Raw genomic sequence first — 14,201 nt, forward strand, 5'->3', positions numbered from 1 at the left:
CCTCCAGGGAAACAGTTCCTCTCTGATGAAAAATCCAAGCAGGATCTGTCCCTGTCAAGCAGGTTGAGAGCCACAGGAACCTCTGAGCTTCCACTCTGATCTGTGTTTCAGCCTCAGCCAGCACACCAACTCCTCCTCCCGTTTCCCAGGAGACGAGAGAAAAAAGTAAAGTAAAACTTTAAAAAAAAAACAACCCTCCCCCCCTCCCCTTTCCTAGGAGACTAATTGCTCAGCAATTAGCCAGCCGACCACTCCTTTTGTGTGCCCTGAGTGCTCACTTAACAACCCTGCATGCAGGGGGCAGGGGGAAGGGAAAAAATTCCTGCCTGGTTTCCAAGAACCAGCTAAACCATGACAGCATTGCAGAGCTCAGCAAAAGGGAAAAACAATTCCTGAATTGGGGAATAATTTTGCCAATAAGGCAGCAAAAGGGGCTGCAGAAAGAGGCATTGTAGCAGTAATACCACAAAGAGAAAATGATTTGTTGGGGTTTATCCCAAAAATAAGAGACTATCAGTTAATTGAGTCCTTTAAGGCTAAAATTCAAGAAGATGGATGGGTTGTTACACCTACAGGACAAGTTATAGTGCTGTCCCAACCCCTACGAGAAATAGTTTTACGGGAACATGACAGTACCCATTGGGGAACAGAGAATCTATTGAAACGTCTGATAAAAATAGTGATAGGAAGTGGAATGACTGAAATTGCACAGTCAGTCGTAAGTAAATGTGGTCTGTCATCAGAACAATCCTAATACTAGCAAAAGAGTGGTGTTAGGGTTAACAAAGTGTGATGGTTTTAGTCTTGGCCTTCCTGGTAACCAGCTCGTAACCAAGGAAATGGCCATGTTCCCAGTATTCCGTATGATTTTTACATAAACCAGGGTATAAATAAGTTGGAGATTAGAGATCTCGCTCTCTCTTCTCTTCCAGTGAGATTCGGGAGCAGTGGGTCCTTGTGTTGGTCTCGCTTATCTGGAGGCTGAGGCCTGCAGTGACCGCTGGTCTGCCATGCGGGAGGTTGGAGAGTGTTGGACGTGTCTGCCGATCTTGTTTTTCTGAGAGACGTGGTGAGATTTGTTTTGCTAGTTCTTTATTTTACTTGTTCTTGTATTTGATTGTGCATATCTATTCTGTTTTTGTCCCTTTTTTTTGTCCCTTTTTCCCCTTTCCCTTCGGGGGTGTTTGGGGGTCCCCTTTGTTGTGTACATAGTATTTTAATTGTATATAACTGTAATATATGTAAAAATATATGTTTTGATATAATTCGTTTGCTTTCGGGTTCTTCAATTTTATAGGTTTTTTTCTTTGCCCTGAGGGAAGAAGGGAGGGGGAAGGGGTTGTTACTGTGAGTTTGAGCATTTGGTGGGGAGTCAGGTCTGAACCATCACACAAAGGCTGGAGATCTTCCTGGAGACTATTGGTAAATAGATTTTGCTGAGTTGCCACGTAAAGAAGGGTACAAATATTTACTGGTGTTGGTTGATACTTTTAGTGGTTGGCCTGAAACTTACCCCTGCTGCACTAACAAAGCAAGAGAAGTAGTGAAAGCTCTACTCAATGACATAATCCCAAGATTTGGGGTTCCTTTGGGAATTACTTGGGATTTGCATACACCTTATAGGCCTCAGGTCAGTGGTAAAGTCAAACACATGAATTACACTCTTTAAACACAGATAAGCAAAATTTGTCAAGAAACTTCCATGGTATGGGTCCAGGTCTTACCCATAGCTCTATCAAGAATTCGCATACAGCCAAGCAGTAGGGACAGTATAAGTCCTTATGAAAAAATGTATGGTAAGCTGTACCAAACTCCACATATTCCAGGGGAAATCCACACGAGGGGGAAAATTGATTTGCAAAAATATTTATTGGTTTTAGGCTCTACTTTGCAGAAATTAGAGAGATTTGCTGTGACATCTACACTCCTAGGACTGGACGCTCCTGCCCATCTGTTCCAGCCCGGTGACTGGGTCTTCATTAAACAATGGGACAGCAAACCCTTACAGGCCAAGCGGAAAGGTCCATTTCAAGTTTTACTGACATAATGCTTGAGGGGTTCTGTATCCAATACACAAATGGATTATTCGAAATTGTTATTCTTTTCCTGCTTTTTCTCTCAGTGCCTCACGTTGGGAACCCTGTCCTCATATTCAGGTATTGGCCAGGGGTACATGTGGGAACATCTCAGACTCTGGAAACACCTCCTAGTGAGTGTGAGGGAAAGATACCTCTGTGTAGAAGATCTGCAGTGGCAGCAAGACTCCTGGAAGACCGTGGAACAAGGGATCCAACGACTCAGAGAGCTAGCTGTGCTCAAGATAATCTTCTACAATGGGCCAGACTTCAGAAGTCCAGACAACCTCAGCTGTACTTTCCAAATGTGGCTGAAACTTGCACAACTCAGACCACAGATGTATGCCTACTTCCTAGCCATGCTACAATGGGGTAAAGCACAAGAAACAGTGAAAGGAAGCTGCAGACATATGAAGCTTCTGTGTAAAAGCTGGCTGAGGACCTTCAGAATTTCAACAAAATCAAAGACAGCCACTAAAAACTTAAAAAGAAGACTAAGGAGAACAGCTTCCATGTTGCACCAGTGTGAACCAGAGTTCCCGAGGTCAGAAACAGACTTTCTCCATCTGAGGGGAGGGAATACTCCCGATGAACAAACTTGTGGTACTTCTGACTCGAGTGTGGGGAAGATGAGTTGGTGGGACAGGAAACCTACCCATGTCCGAGCAGCTGGAGTACAGGAACTAAAGCAAATGCAAAAGGGAAGTCAGCAAGGGTGAGTACAGTACCAATTTCCCGTGGTCAAGTGTCAAGGCAAAACAGACAGGACTATGACATGTCTGACCCACTAGAAGGTACCTCCAGGATTTATTCACAGGGAGGTAGGAGCAACTATGATGACCAAGACTAGAAAGGCCCTGCTTCCAGCTAGGGGGACAATAGGATCTACTGGACTGTGTGGATCTGATGGCCTGGCACTTCAGAACCACAAGAATTCAAAGCTTTTGTTCACACTGGTGCTCAATGGTACTTTAATGCCAGCAGGACGTGGGGATGGAATCTATTTCCATTTCTGGGATGACAGGGGGTTCTCAAGAGCTGATGGTGTTGGAAGCTGAAGTGAGCTTGACTGGGAAAGACTGGCAGAAACACCCCATTGTGACTGGTCCAGGTGCCCCATGTATCCTGGGCATGCACTATCTCAGGAACGGGTACTTCAAAGACCCAAAAGGACATCCATGGGCCTTTGGAATTGCTGCTGTGTAGACAGAAAGGATTAAACAATTGAACGCTTTGCCTGGTCTGTCAGAAAACCCTTCTGTTGTAGGACTCTTGAAGGTAGAAGAACAGTAAGTACCAATTGCCACTATGACACTGCATTGCCAGCAGTATCAAACAAATCGAGACTCTGTGATTCCCATACACAAGATGATTCATGAACTGGAGAGCCAAGGAGTGGTCAGCAAAACTCACCCTTCAACAGCCTTATTTGACCTGTGTGTAAGTCTGATGGAGAATGGAGACTGACAGTGGACTATCATGGCTTGAATGAAGTTACCCCACCGCTGAGTGCCGCTGTGCCAGACATGTTGGAGCTTCAGTATGAACTGGAGTCCAAGGCAGCAAAGTGGTGCCACCATTGACGTTGCAAATGCATTTTTCTCCATTCCCTTAGTGACAGAGTGTAGGCCACAGTTTACTTTCAACTGGAGGGGTGTGCAGTACTCCTGGAACTGACTGCCCCAGATGTGGAAACACAATCCCACCATCTGTCATGGACTGATATGGGCCACACTAGAGAAGGGTGAGGCTCTAGAACATCTGCAGTACATTGATAACATCCTCATATGGGGGAACATGGCAGAAGAAGTCTTTGAGAAAGAAGACCATCCTAGGTTTCTGGAGGATGCACAGCTCAGAATACAGCGATTGTAACCTGGTGATCTGCAAGAAGAATGATTTCCACTGGGGCAACAAGCCTTTGAACAGATCAAGCAGGAGATTGCTCACGCAGTAGCCCTTGGGCCGGTCAGGACAGGATCAGAGATGAAGAATATGCTCTACTCTGCAACTGGGAAGAATGGTTCTTCCTGGAACCTCTGGAAGAAGGTGCCTGGGGACACTTGAGGCCGAACCCTTGGATTTTGGAGCCAAGGCTATAGAGGGTCTGAGGCCAACTACAGCTCAACAGAGAAGGAGATTCTAGGAGCCTATGAAGGGGTTCAGTCTCAGAAGTGATGGGCACAGAAGCACAACTTCTCCTGGCACTGACTACCAGTGCTGGGGTGGATGTTCAAAGGAAAGGTTCCCTCCATGCACCATGCCACTGACACTACATGGAGTAAGTGGATTGCCTTGATCATGCAGCGTGCCCAAACAGGAAGCTCTACTAGCCCTGGGATCTTGGAGATAATCACAAATTGGCCTGAGGGTGAGAATTTTGGTCTGGCAGATGAAGAGGAAGCAGAAAAATGGCACATGCAGAGGAAGCTTCCACGGTACAATCAACTGCCAGAAGACAGAAAGTATTGCACTCTTTTCACTGACAGTTCCTGTCGCATTGTAGGGACAAACCAAAAATGCAAAGCAGCTGTATGGAGCCCCACATGACAAGTCGCAGATAGCACTGAAGGACAAGGTGGATCAAGTCAAGTCACAGATCTCAGAGCCCTCCAACTGGTTCTGGACATTGCTGAAGGAGGGAAGTGGCCAAGGCTTTACCTCTACATTGACTCATGGATGGTGGTCAATGCTCTGTGGGGGTGGCTGGACAGATGGAATAAGGCCAATTGTCAATGTAAAGAGAAACCCATCTGGGCTTCCGAAATGTGTCAAGACATCGCTGCCTGGAGAGAGAAGCTAATTGTAAGAGTCTGCCATGTAGATGCACACATGCCTAAAAGTCGAGATAATGAGGAACATTGTAACAATGAACAGGCAGATCGAGTTGCACAAGTCAGTGTCACAGGTAGATCCAGACTAGCATCACAATGGGCCCATGTATACCTCAGGTCATCAAGGCAGAGATGCTACCTACAGGTGGGCATGAGACCAAGGGGTGAATTTAACCATGGACACTATCTCCCAGGTTATCCATGACTGTGAGACATGCTCTGCAATCAAGCAGGCTAAGACAGTGAAGTCCCTGTGGTATGGTCAGCAATGGACTAAGTATAGATATGGAGAGGCCTGACAGATTGATTACATCACACAGCTGGAAACTTGTCAAGGTAAGCACTATGTGCTTACTATGGTGGAAGTAACTACCGAATGGCTGGAAACATACTCTGTGCCTCATGCAACTGCCTGGAACACCATCCTGGGCCTTGAAAAGCAAGTCCTGTGGTGACATGGCACCCCAGAACAAATTGAGTCAGTGGGACCCACTTCAAGAACAGCCTAGTTATCACCTGGGCTAAAGAGCATGACATTGAGTGGATATATCATATCCCCTATCATGCACCAGCCACTGGGAATGTTGAACAGTGTAATGGACTGTTGAAAACTACTTTGAAGGCATTGGGCAAGGGGGCTTTCAAACATTGGGATCAGCATGTAGCAAAGGCTACATGATTAGTCAACACTAGATGCTCTGTCGATTGAGCTGGCACTGCCCAGTCAGAGTCCTTTCACACCATAGATTAAGTCCCTGTAGTGCACCTGAGAGATATGTTAGGAAAAATGGTTTGGATTAGCCACGCCTCAAGCAAAGGCAAATGCATTTGTGTGATTGTTTTTGCTCAAGGACCGGTGTGCATTTCGTGGGTAATGCAGAAAGATGGGGAAACACAGTGTATACCTCAAAAGGACCTAATTTTTGGGTAAACTGTCCATAACACTGTACCTGTATGCATATATTTGTAAATGCATATATAATTGGAATAATGCATGTATGTGTATAGTTGAAATCCTAGTATGTTGGTATGAAAAATTTCGGGGTGGATAATGTGTTGGTTGAGATTTTCTTGTTAAATTTCTCCATGCCATCATGCGTTTTTGAAGGAAGCAGGGGGGTGGGGGAAGAGGGGGCATGTGAGTGACAGCGGTGCATGGCAGCTGTTGCTGGGGTGACGACCACAGAGGATGGGGTGGGTGGCAGAGGAGACAGGACCCCTAAAGAGAAAATACCGCAGGAACTGAGGCAGGATCCCTGGAATGAAGGACCTGTGATAACTGGCATGGCACCAACTGAATCCATGTCATCTCTCCCCGAAGTCCCTGCACTTTCACTGCTGGCTGCCCAAGTTGAGGCACCTGTCCCACACTCCTGGCACTGGCACTGCTCCGCATACCAGTGCTTCCCCCACTGTGCACAGCCACTGCCGCTGCTGTCACAGCCCTCTGACTGCCAGCGCAGCCACTGGCTTCCTGCCACTGCCATAGTTGTCACTTCTGCGTGGCAGCTGCCCCACCGCCACTGTTGTTTCTTGCGCAGCCACATCTCTACCTGGGCTACAGAGGGACCATGTGATCACGTTGAGACTGCATTGCTACCTCAGTGGTGTGGAGGTGAACCAGTGATTTTTGGGTAACATTTTCTCTCTTATTGCTTGGTTGTTGTTTTGTTCTCCATTTGTAGTAAAATTGTTATTAATTTCTACACTTTTCTCAAACATCTCATAATTTCAAATTTTTGTAATTTGGAGGAAGGGGTTTCTATTCCATCTGAGGTCCTGCCTCCTGGCAAACACTGTCTATAAAGTCAGGACACCTTTGCATTTCCATTAGAATTTTTATAGTTCTTACCTTTCTTGGCCCACTCCACCTTGTGCCATTTTTTTCCTGAGAAGGGCTCCTAGAGTGGGAGGCATATTTGACCAGGCTCTGTATTCTTCCACTACAGCACCACAGAGAAAACCTCTGGAATATTCTGCCAGGAATTCTTTTTTTTTTTAAAGGAGGAATCACTGACTTGAAACAGGGGGTCCTTTTGAACAGGGGAAGAGGGGTGAGCATAGGGTGTCCATTGAGGGCTAGGTATACAGTTGTACATTGTCATACAGGGTGGGGAGGCTGGCTGGTGCCACAGCTCTGGCACAGGATGAGGAGACTCATTAGCCACTGTTTAATTTATCACCTGGTTTGAACATCAAGGGTATGCTGCTGGTTCACTCCACTGGTCCCTATGGAGTTACACATAGACAAACCTGGTGGACACTACTGGAGGGAGAAGACAAGTCAGTGCACAGATGCAAGCTGCTTTGTTTTTCTCAGTTTCAAAGAGACCTGAATATTTTAAAGTAGGATTGAGTTTTTTGTTTGTTTGTTTTTTTTTATATCAGTATTTACAGAAAAAATAAGTATTTTAAAAAACATACCCCCTTGGAGTGTGTTGTGATGGGAGACACTAGGGCTCTGCTTGCCCTGGCCTGGGCGCAGACAGCAGGGCCAGGGACGGGGCTTATCTCGCACTGGCACCATGGCAACCCCACGGGGGTTTTGCATCCCCTTGGGGTTCCCAGGATGTAGCTGACACAGGCACCAGAAAAAATGTTTGCCCATAAAGCACCAAGCAAGAGGAGTCATAAGGGCAGATGGTTTGAACCAAATCCCATAGGCATTGGGTTTTGGGAGGGGCCTGGGCAGAGGCTGCCAAACCCCAAGTGGAGGACATGGCTCACTGCCCTCTCCCATACAAGAGCTCAGGGCCATAAAAATCACCCTACAACAAGCTAATCCCAGCAGACAGGGCTGGGAGCTGCTAATGGGCTGGGCAGGCTGGGGGCAGAGCCAGTACAGCCCCCTCCCACCAGCCATGGGGACTGAAATGCTGCCAGGGATGCCCATAGGGCAGAGGATGCCACTTGGGAGGGCATATCCATGGGGCAGGGGATACCTATAGTGGAGGATTGCCCATGGTGTGGGGATGCCCTTGGGGCAGGGATAGCCATAGGGAGGGGATGCTCATGGGACAAGGATGCCTAAGGGGAGGTTCCTGGGGTCAGGGATACCCATAGAGATGGCCTAGACTGGGATAGTGGACATGCTGAGCATGGCCCCGGCCTGCCCTCTGCTGGCAGAAGCACCCTGCTAAGCCCAGAGACTTTTGGGGTGCTGCAGGGCCCCAGTCTCTAGGGTTAGGGACCAGTCTCTAATGCCAACGCCTTGGAGGGGGGGGCCAGTCCTCCATCCTGCTACATCTGGCCCTCTGTGGGGCCTGCCTGTAAGGCTGGGGGTGGGGAATGGACATGGGACACACAAGGACACAGGGATGTAGCTCTGGGGCCACATGGGGAACCCCAGGAGAGCACAAGGAAATGCTGACCACTGCAGTGAAGAAAGGGCTTCCCTCAGCTGCCCAATTGGCCATTCCTGCTCCATTCAGGACAAGCCCCAGCTGCCAGCACCTTTGGAGCTGCCCAGTCTCCCCAGCAAGATGCTGGGCAGGGGAGGAGTGTGCTGTGGGAAGGCTCTTTCTCATGCGGCTCCCAGGGGTCTCTGCTGCAGGGGTGGCCCCTGGAAAAGAGCATGGACTGGACCAAAGAGTCCCTGGTGCTGCCTGCTTTCCTGGGGCTGCTGGGGGTGGAGGTGCATAGGGGGTGAGGGAAGCCCTAGCCAAGCTCCCCGACTGATGCAGGTATTGATTTAGGGGACACCTTCAGCCCCCTAGCAGTTTTACATAGATCCAGTGTAGGGCAGATGCTCTCAGTACCCCTGTGGGTGCTGTCCCCACCAGGAGCCATGATGAGGGTTTCCAGTCCTTGTGATGGATTTAATTAGCATTTGCAATTATGAGAGGTAGCACAGAAGGCTTTGGGAAGCTGAGACACATATACCCTACTATCCTATACACTGCTTGCCCCAGCCCCCACAGCACAGAGACACTAGGGTAAATTTGCTGGGGGCTTGCAGAATGGTCACATCCCCAAACAGGCAGGAAGAAATTCACCCAATACCAGAGCTGGAGAAGGTTGTGGAAGAGTCCTAGAGAGTTCCCAGCAGAGGTGGAGAACCTTTCCAGGTGGCTGGTTCCCTCCCTGGCTGGAGCTGCCTCTCTTGGGCTTGCACTGATAAATGGGTAGGACATGAAAGCAAAACCAGTATCTGCATTCACCCTGCTTGGAGGAGCACAGAGCAACTGAGAAGTATAGGCAAGGAAGTAGCCCTGGAGTAAAGACTTCTAGGCGCCAGTTACCCCCAGAAAGGGGAGTGTCAGCCCTCCCTGCTTGGCTCTCCTGCCTCCCAGGTATCTGTCTATGAGAGGAACAGGACATCCTTAACCCTGGTGCCATAGGAGACAATGGCCAGTATTTTCTCTGCAAGGCAGAACAGAGGTGGCATAAGGACAGGGCAAGAGTGATGCTGGCAGGCAGACAGCTTTTAAGTAGGACAGAGGACCTGAACAGGGGCTACCTGCCCTTCCCAGGGGCTTACATGTCCTCCTATGATAGTAGGTTTTTCTCCCCATTGCTATGCACTAGCCCCCTTCTCATGGATAGTCCCATCCTTCTACCATTTTGAGACAAGACTCATGCCTATCTCCCCTCTTCCCTTAAATCTAGACAGGTTGATGAAGCCTTCCTAGGTCTGCCAGGCTTTGGGGCTGAAACTCACATTGCTCAGACCCCACATAACTCCTGTCACAGGGAAGGTTGCCCTCTTCAGCGTGGCTCAGCCCCAAAAGCCTAGGGCACCCTTCTGCCACACAGTCTACATTTAAGCTTCTTTGCAGATATCCTCAGTTCACAGTCACAGAATCAACTTGGTTGGAAAAGACCTCTGAGATCACCGAGTCCAACCCATGACCCAACACCACCTTTTCAGCTAGACCAAGGCACTGAGTGCCACATCCAGTCTTTTCTTAAACACCTCCAGGGACAGTGAATCTACCACCTCCCTGGGCAGCCCATTCCAATGTCCAATCACTCTTTCTGTGAAGAACTTCTTCCTAATGTCTAACCTAAACCTCTCCTGGCGCAGCTTAAGACTGTGTCCTCTTGTCCTGTTGCTAGTTGCCTGGGAGAAGAGATCAATCCCCACCTGGCTATAACCTCCTTTCAGGTAGTTGAGAGTGATGAGGTCTCCCCTGAGCCTCCAAGCTAAACAACCCCAGCTCCCTCAGCCTTTCCTCATAGGACTTGTGCTCGAGTCCCTTCACCAGCCTCGTTGCTCTTCTCTACACACACGCCAGCACCTCAATATCCTTCCTGAACTGAGGGGCCCAGAACTGGACACAGTACTCGAGGTGCAGCCTAACCAGTGCCAAGTACAGGGGAAGAATCACTCTCCTGGTCCTTGCTGGCCTGATACAGGCCAGGATGTCATTGGCCTTCTTGGTCACCTGGGCACACTGCTGGCTCATGTTCAGCCAGCTGTCAATCAGTACTCTCAGGTCCCTTTCTGCCTGGCTGCTCTCCAACCACTCTGTGCCCAGCCTGTAGCGCTGCAGGGGGTTGTTGTGGCCCAAGTGCAGGACCCAGCACTCAGCCTTGTTGAACCTCATACTGTTGGATTCAGCCCATCTATCCAGCTTGTCCAGGTGCCTCTGCAGAGCCCTCCCACCCTCCAGCAGATCAATGCTCCCTCCCCAACTTGGTGTCAGCTGCAAATTTGCTAATGGTAGACTCAATCCCCTCATCCAGATCATCAATAAAGATATTAAACAGGACTGGGTCCAACACTGATCCCTGGGGGATGTCAGTTCCTGCACCCTCCCCAAAAGTCAATAGCACATGACCACTCTGTGCATCTTATGGCCATTGCCTCTAACAGGCTCTCCCTTTCAGTTCACAGCTGGGTCATACCCAGCCTGCTACACTGCTCCTGTGTGCGTGATGGGACCAGACTCAGGGCTTCTCTCATATAAAACACTGAAGTACAGCAGTCGTACATTGTTCAGTTCAGAGGAGGGAAAATAAACCAAAGAGCAAGGCAGCAACCTGTAAGCATAAAGGAAGGATAAGAACTATGATCAGAACTCAACTACTGAGTATGAGGCAAAACGAGGGGCAGGCTGGTAGCAGACAGCCATGCCTGTCATCAGAAACCCAAAGGGATGCATGAAACATTGCAGGGGAAGGGGGAAAATCTCTCCACAGAGCCTGATGAACAGTGCTGCAGCATCCCCTCTTTCCTACTCATAGTGGGGTAATGCTGCACCACAAACTGCAGAGACAGTCCAAGAGCCCCCTTGTGCCTGCCTTCAGGCAGGGCAGATGGAATGAGGATTACTGAAGTCCTTTGCTGCAGAGGAGCTAAAGCAGCAAGAGATCTGACAGCGCAGGGTCAGCATCAGAGAAGCAAGAGAGATCTGCTACCAGGCTCTCTGACTTGGTGTTTCCTGCCAAATTGGGGCAGGGGAGAGACAGACTGCCAAGCCAATTTCTTTTGTTAACTCGAGTTAAGAGATATAACAACAAAGAGCAATCTTGAACACACCAGGGAAGCATGCATACAGATGGGCTCCATCAGACTGAGGAGTGCTCAGATAGCACATGAGACATGAGATTTACAGAGACAGCACAAGCTACACTGCACCAGTCACACACAAAGGAGTGTTGTGGGATTTTTATTATTTTTTATCATTTTTGTGGGATTTTTTTTATACAGGCTAGCATTGTATTCTTTGTTAAAGTTGCTGATTCTGCCACATAAACTAGAACAGAAATTTCTCAGAAACTAAGTCAGTTTCCCTCCTTTTTAATTCACTGTCTGCCTCCCAGTTGAACACTGCTCAGGATTTGTGTTTGCAGAAAACATTCCCTGTACTAAGTCTGATATGCAGCTACACTGTCCTGACTGAAGAATGAAGAAGCCAAGAGTCCACTGAACATTGGATTTTTTTGCTGTACAACAAGGCCTGATGTGGCGCTGGTCCACCAAGGAGGGAGTTAACCGTAGAGATCGTCATCATTGTCTTCGCTATAGACGTTGCCCCCGCTGCCACCTCCTGTGCTTTGGTTTGGACCAGCACCACCCTGGTTACCTGATGGGAACCTGCATGCAATGGTGCAGAAGGGGAGAGAAGAGATGCTGTTCAAAAGCCTACTCACAGCTCAGCACCATCCCCTCCCTCTGTGCTAATCCCCGGTGACAAGTAGGAGAGGCAGGAGAAATGGGATGAAACCTTACAGCAGATCACACAAAAGGCTTATATGACTTCTGGTTGTCACTTTTGTTAAAAGGAAAAAGGGTTGTTGGACTTCAGGAGCACTAACAGAGCAGCTACAACCAACATGCAGCACAGCCTACACCTGCCACATGCTCAATTGGCTGCTGTACATGCTGGGGAGAATGGGAAAATGCATTGGAAGAGGGAATTTGTTACCCAGAATCCAGCAGAAAGCTGCCTCAATGCTCTGTTCTGGGGCTAACTGAGCCATGCTGCCCTTCTCCCCACTCCACCATGGTTACCTGAAGCTGCCAAAGCCACGGCTCTGCTGTAGGGTCTGTGCAAACATCTCGTATTTCCTGATGTCGTTGTCACTGACAGAGCGGCGAGCAAAGCGCATGGCCTCCTCAAAGTGATCCCTGCGTATCTCAGGAACAGGGTCATCCTCCTCCACCTCCTGCAGCAGGACAGAGGACCAAGGTGAGGTGCATGCCCAGGCTCTATGGCCCGACAGCCACCCACAGCCTCCCGCTAGATCAGGAAGCTCCAACACCCACCAAAGTTGGGGCTGGAGAGAGACACTGTGGCAGACAGGGTTGCAGCAGGGGCCTTCTGAGAAATGCTGACAGTGAGGTACCCCAGGAGGGCCTCATGCTCCCATTCCATGCTCTGTGCTGAGACCCCACTCATCCCCACCTGAGGATATGAAGAGGAATGCATCCTGCCTCACCCACAGGCAGAGGTGAGCTGCCTGTCTCATGAGCAGGGAAAGCTCGGAGTGTCCCACTCACCATGGCAGAAGGGTTGGTCTGCCTCTCACGCTCTCGCCTGATCTCACTCTCAATGGATTCGCGGATGGCCAGTTTACAGGCACGCTGGCAAATTTCTGTCAGGTCAGCCCCCGAAAAGCCATTGGTCATCTTAGCTAGAAAATCCAGGTCAACGTCCTAGTGGAAAAAAAAACCCAAAACAACAAAAACAACAATCAACCAAACAAAAAAAAATACCAAGAGAGGTCTGTCCTTTACACCTTACACCCTCAGGTGACAAAAAAATTGTCCTAGGATCCCATGGTATAAAGGTGCTGCTTTAACTTTGGCCCATTTTGAAAAGATGAACTGTTAAGGTTCTTGGTTTTGGAAAAAGTTAACCACATACAAAGGCAGGCCATATTACCCTCACACCCAGTAAGACCCTCTGAAGCAGCTGTAAATCACAGACTGGTTTAGGTTGGAAGGGACCTCAAAGATGATCTAGTTCTAACCCCCCTGCCATGGGCAGGGACACCTTCCACTAGACCAAGTTGCTCCAAGCCCCATCCAACCTGGTCTTGAACATTTCCAGAGATGGGGCATCCACAATTTCTCTGGACAACCTGTGCCAGTGTCTCACCACCCTCACAGTAAAGAATTTCTTCCCAATATCAAATCTAACCCTGCCCTCTGTCAGTGTGAAGCCATTTCCCCTTGTCCTGTCAATACATGCGTTGACAAAGAGTCCCTCCCCATCTTTCCTGTAGGCCCCCTTTAGGTACTGGAAGGCTGCTATAATGTCTCCCCGGAGCCTTCTCTTCTCCAGGCTGAACAGCCCCAGCTCTCTCAGCCTTCCTTCATAGGAGAGGGACTCCAGCCCTCTGAGTGGGGGTCTCACAAGAGTGGAGTAGAGAAGAATGCCTCTGCACTGTTCACCCTCAAGAAGAGGCAGGTTGACTTGTGGATTTAGGAGATGATTTATCCAGGTCTCAGCATTAGGAGTCAAATGAAACACTGTCAGACTGGAAATGGCACACAGGCAGATCAAGACAACCAACCTCCTGCTCCTTTCCTTCAACCAAGGGAGTAGTACTGCAACCTCCTTTGAAACTTTCCTTCCCAACAGCACCTAAAAAGGTAAGCTTGGCATAAAATAGCTTGAGCTCTCACTTGACATCTGTTTTTCTCTGATTAACTACCAGTTGCATTACTGTCTGCTCCCTAGGCAAGCTCTTGCCTATGATAAGAGTTCAGCAACAATTCACTGCAGTAGTTCCTCTTCAATTTCCATTTCCCACCCATTTTCTACATTTACTTTTCTTTTAGAGTACAAGGATCTTTTCCATCTTGCCATAACGGGCTTTCTTGTTCCCGCACTGTGGG

The 14,201-nt window shown here is 48.8% G+C and overlaps 1 protein-coding gene across 1 annotated transcript in view; it reads right to left on the reverse strand.

The window, feature by feature from the left end:
• Positions 1-11,505: 11,505 nt before the first annotated feature.
• LOC114068699 (transitional endoplasmic reticulum ATPase-like) overlaps positions 11,506-14,201 on the reverse strand; it is a 35,584-nt gene continuing 32,888 nt past the window's right edge. The window contains exons 15-17 of the mRNA XM_027905036.1: positions 12,858-13,013; positions 12,369-12,523; positions 11,506-11,951 (exon numbers count right to left, since the gene is read on the reverse strand). Of these exons, the coding sequence (XP_027760837.1) occupies positions 11,846-11,951; positions 12,369-12,523; positions 12,858-13,013 (417 nt within the window). The 3' untranslated portion in view covers positions 11,506-11,845. The remainder of the gene's footprint in view (positions 11,952-12,368; positions 12,524-12,857; positions 13,014-14,201) is intronic.

This window comes from Empidonax traillii, unplaced genomic scaffold (assembly GCF_003031625.1).
Source record: "Empidonax traillii isolate 1590-97213 ecotype Southwest subspecies unplaced genomic scaffold, ASM303162v1 scaffold1113:size223165, whole genome shotgun sequence".
Classification (NCBI taxonomy): Eukaryota; Metazoa; Chordata; class Aves; order Passeriformes; family Tyrannidae; genus Empidonax; species Empidonax traillii.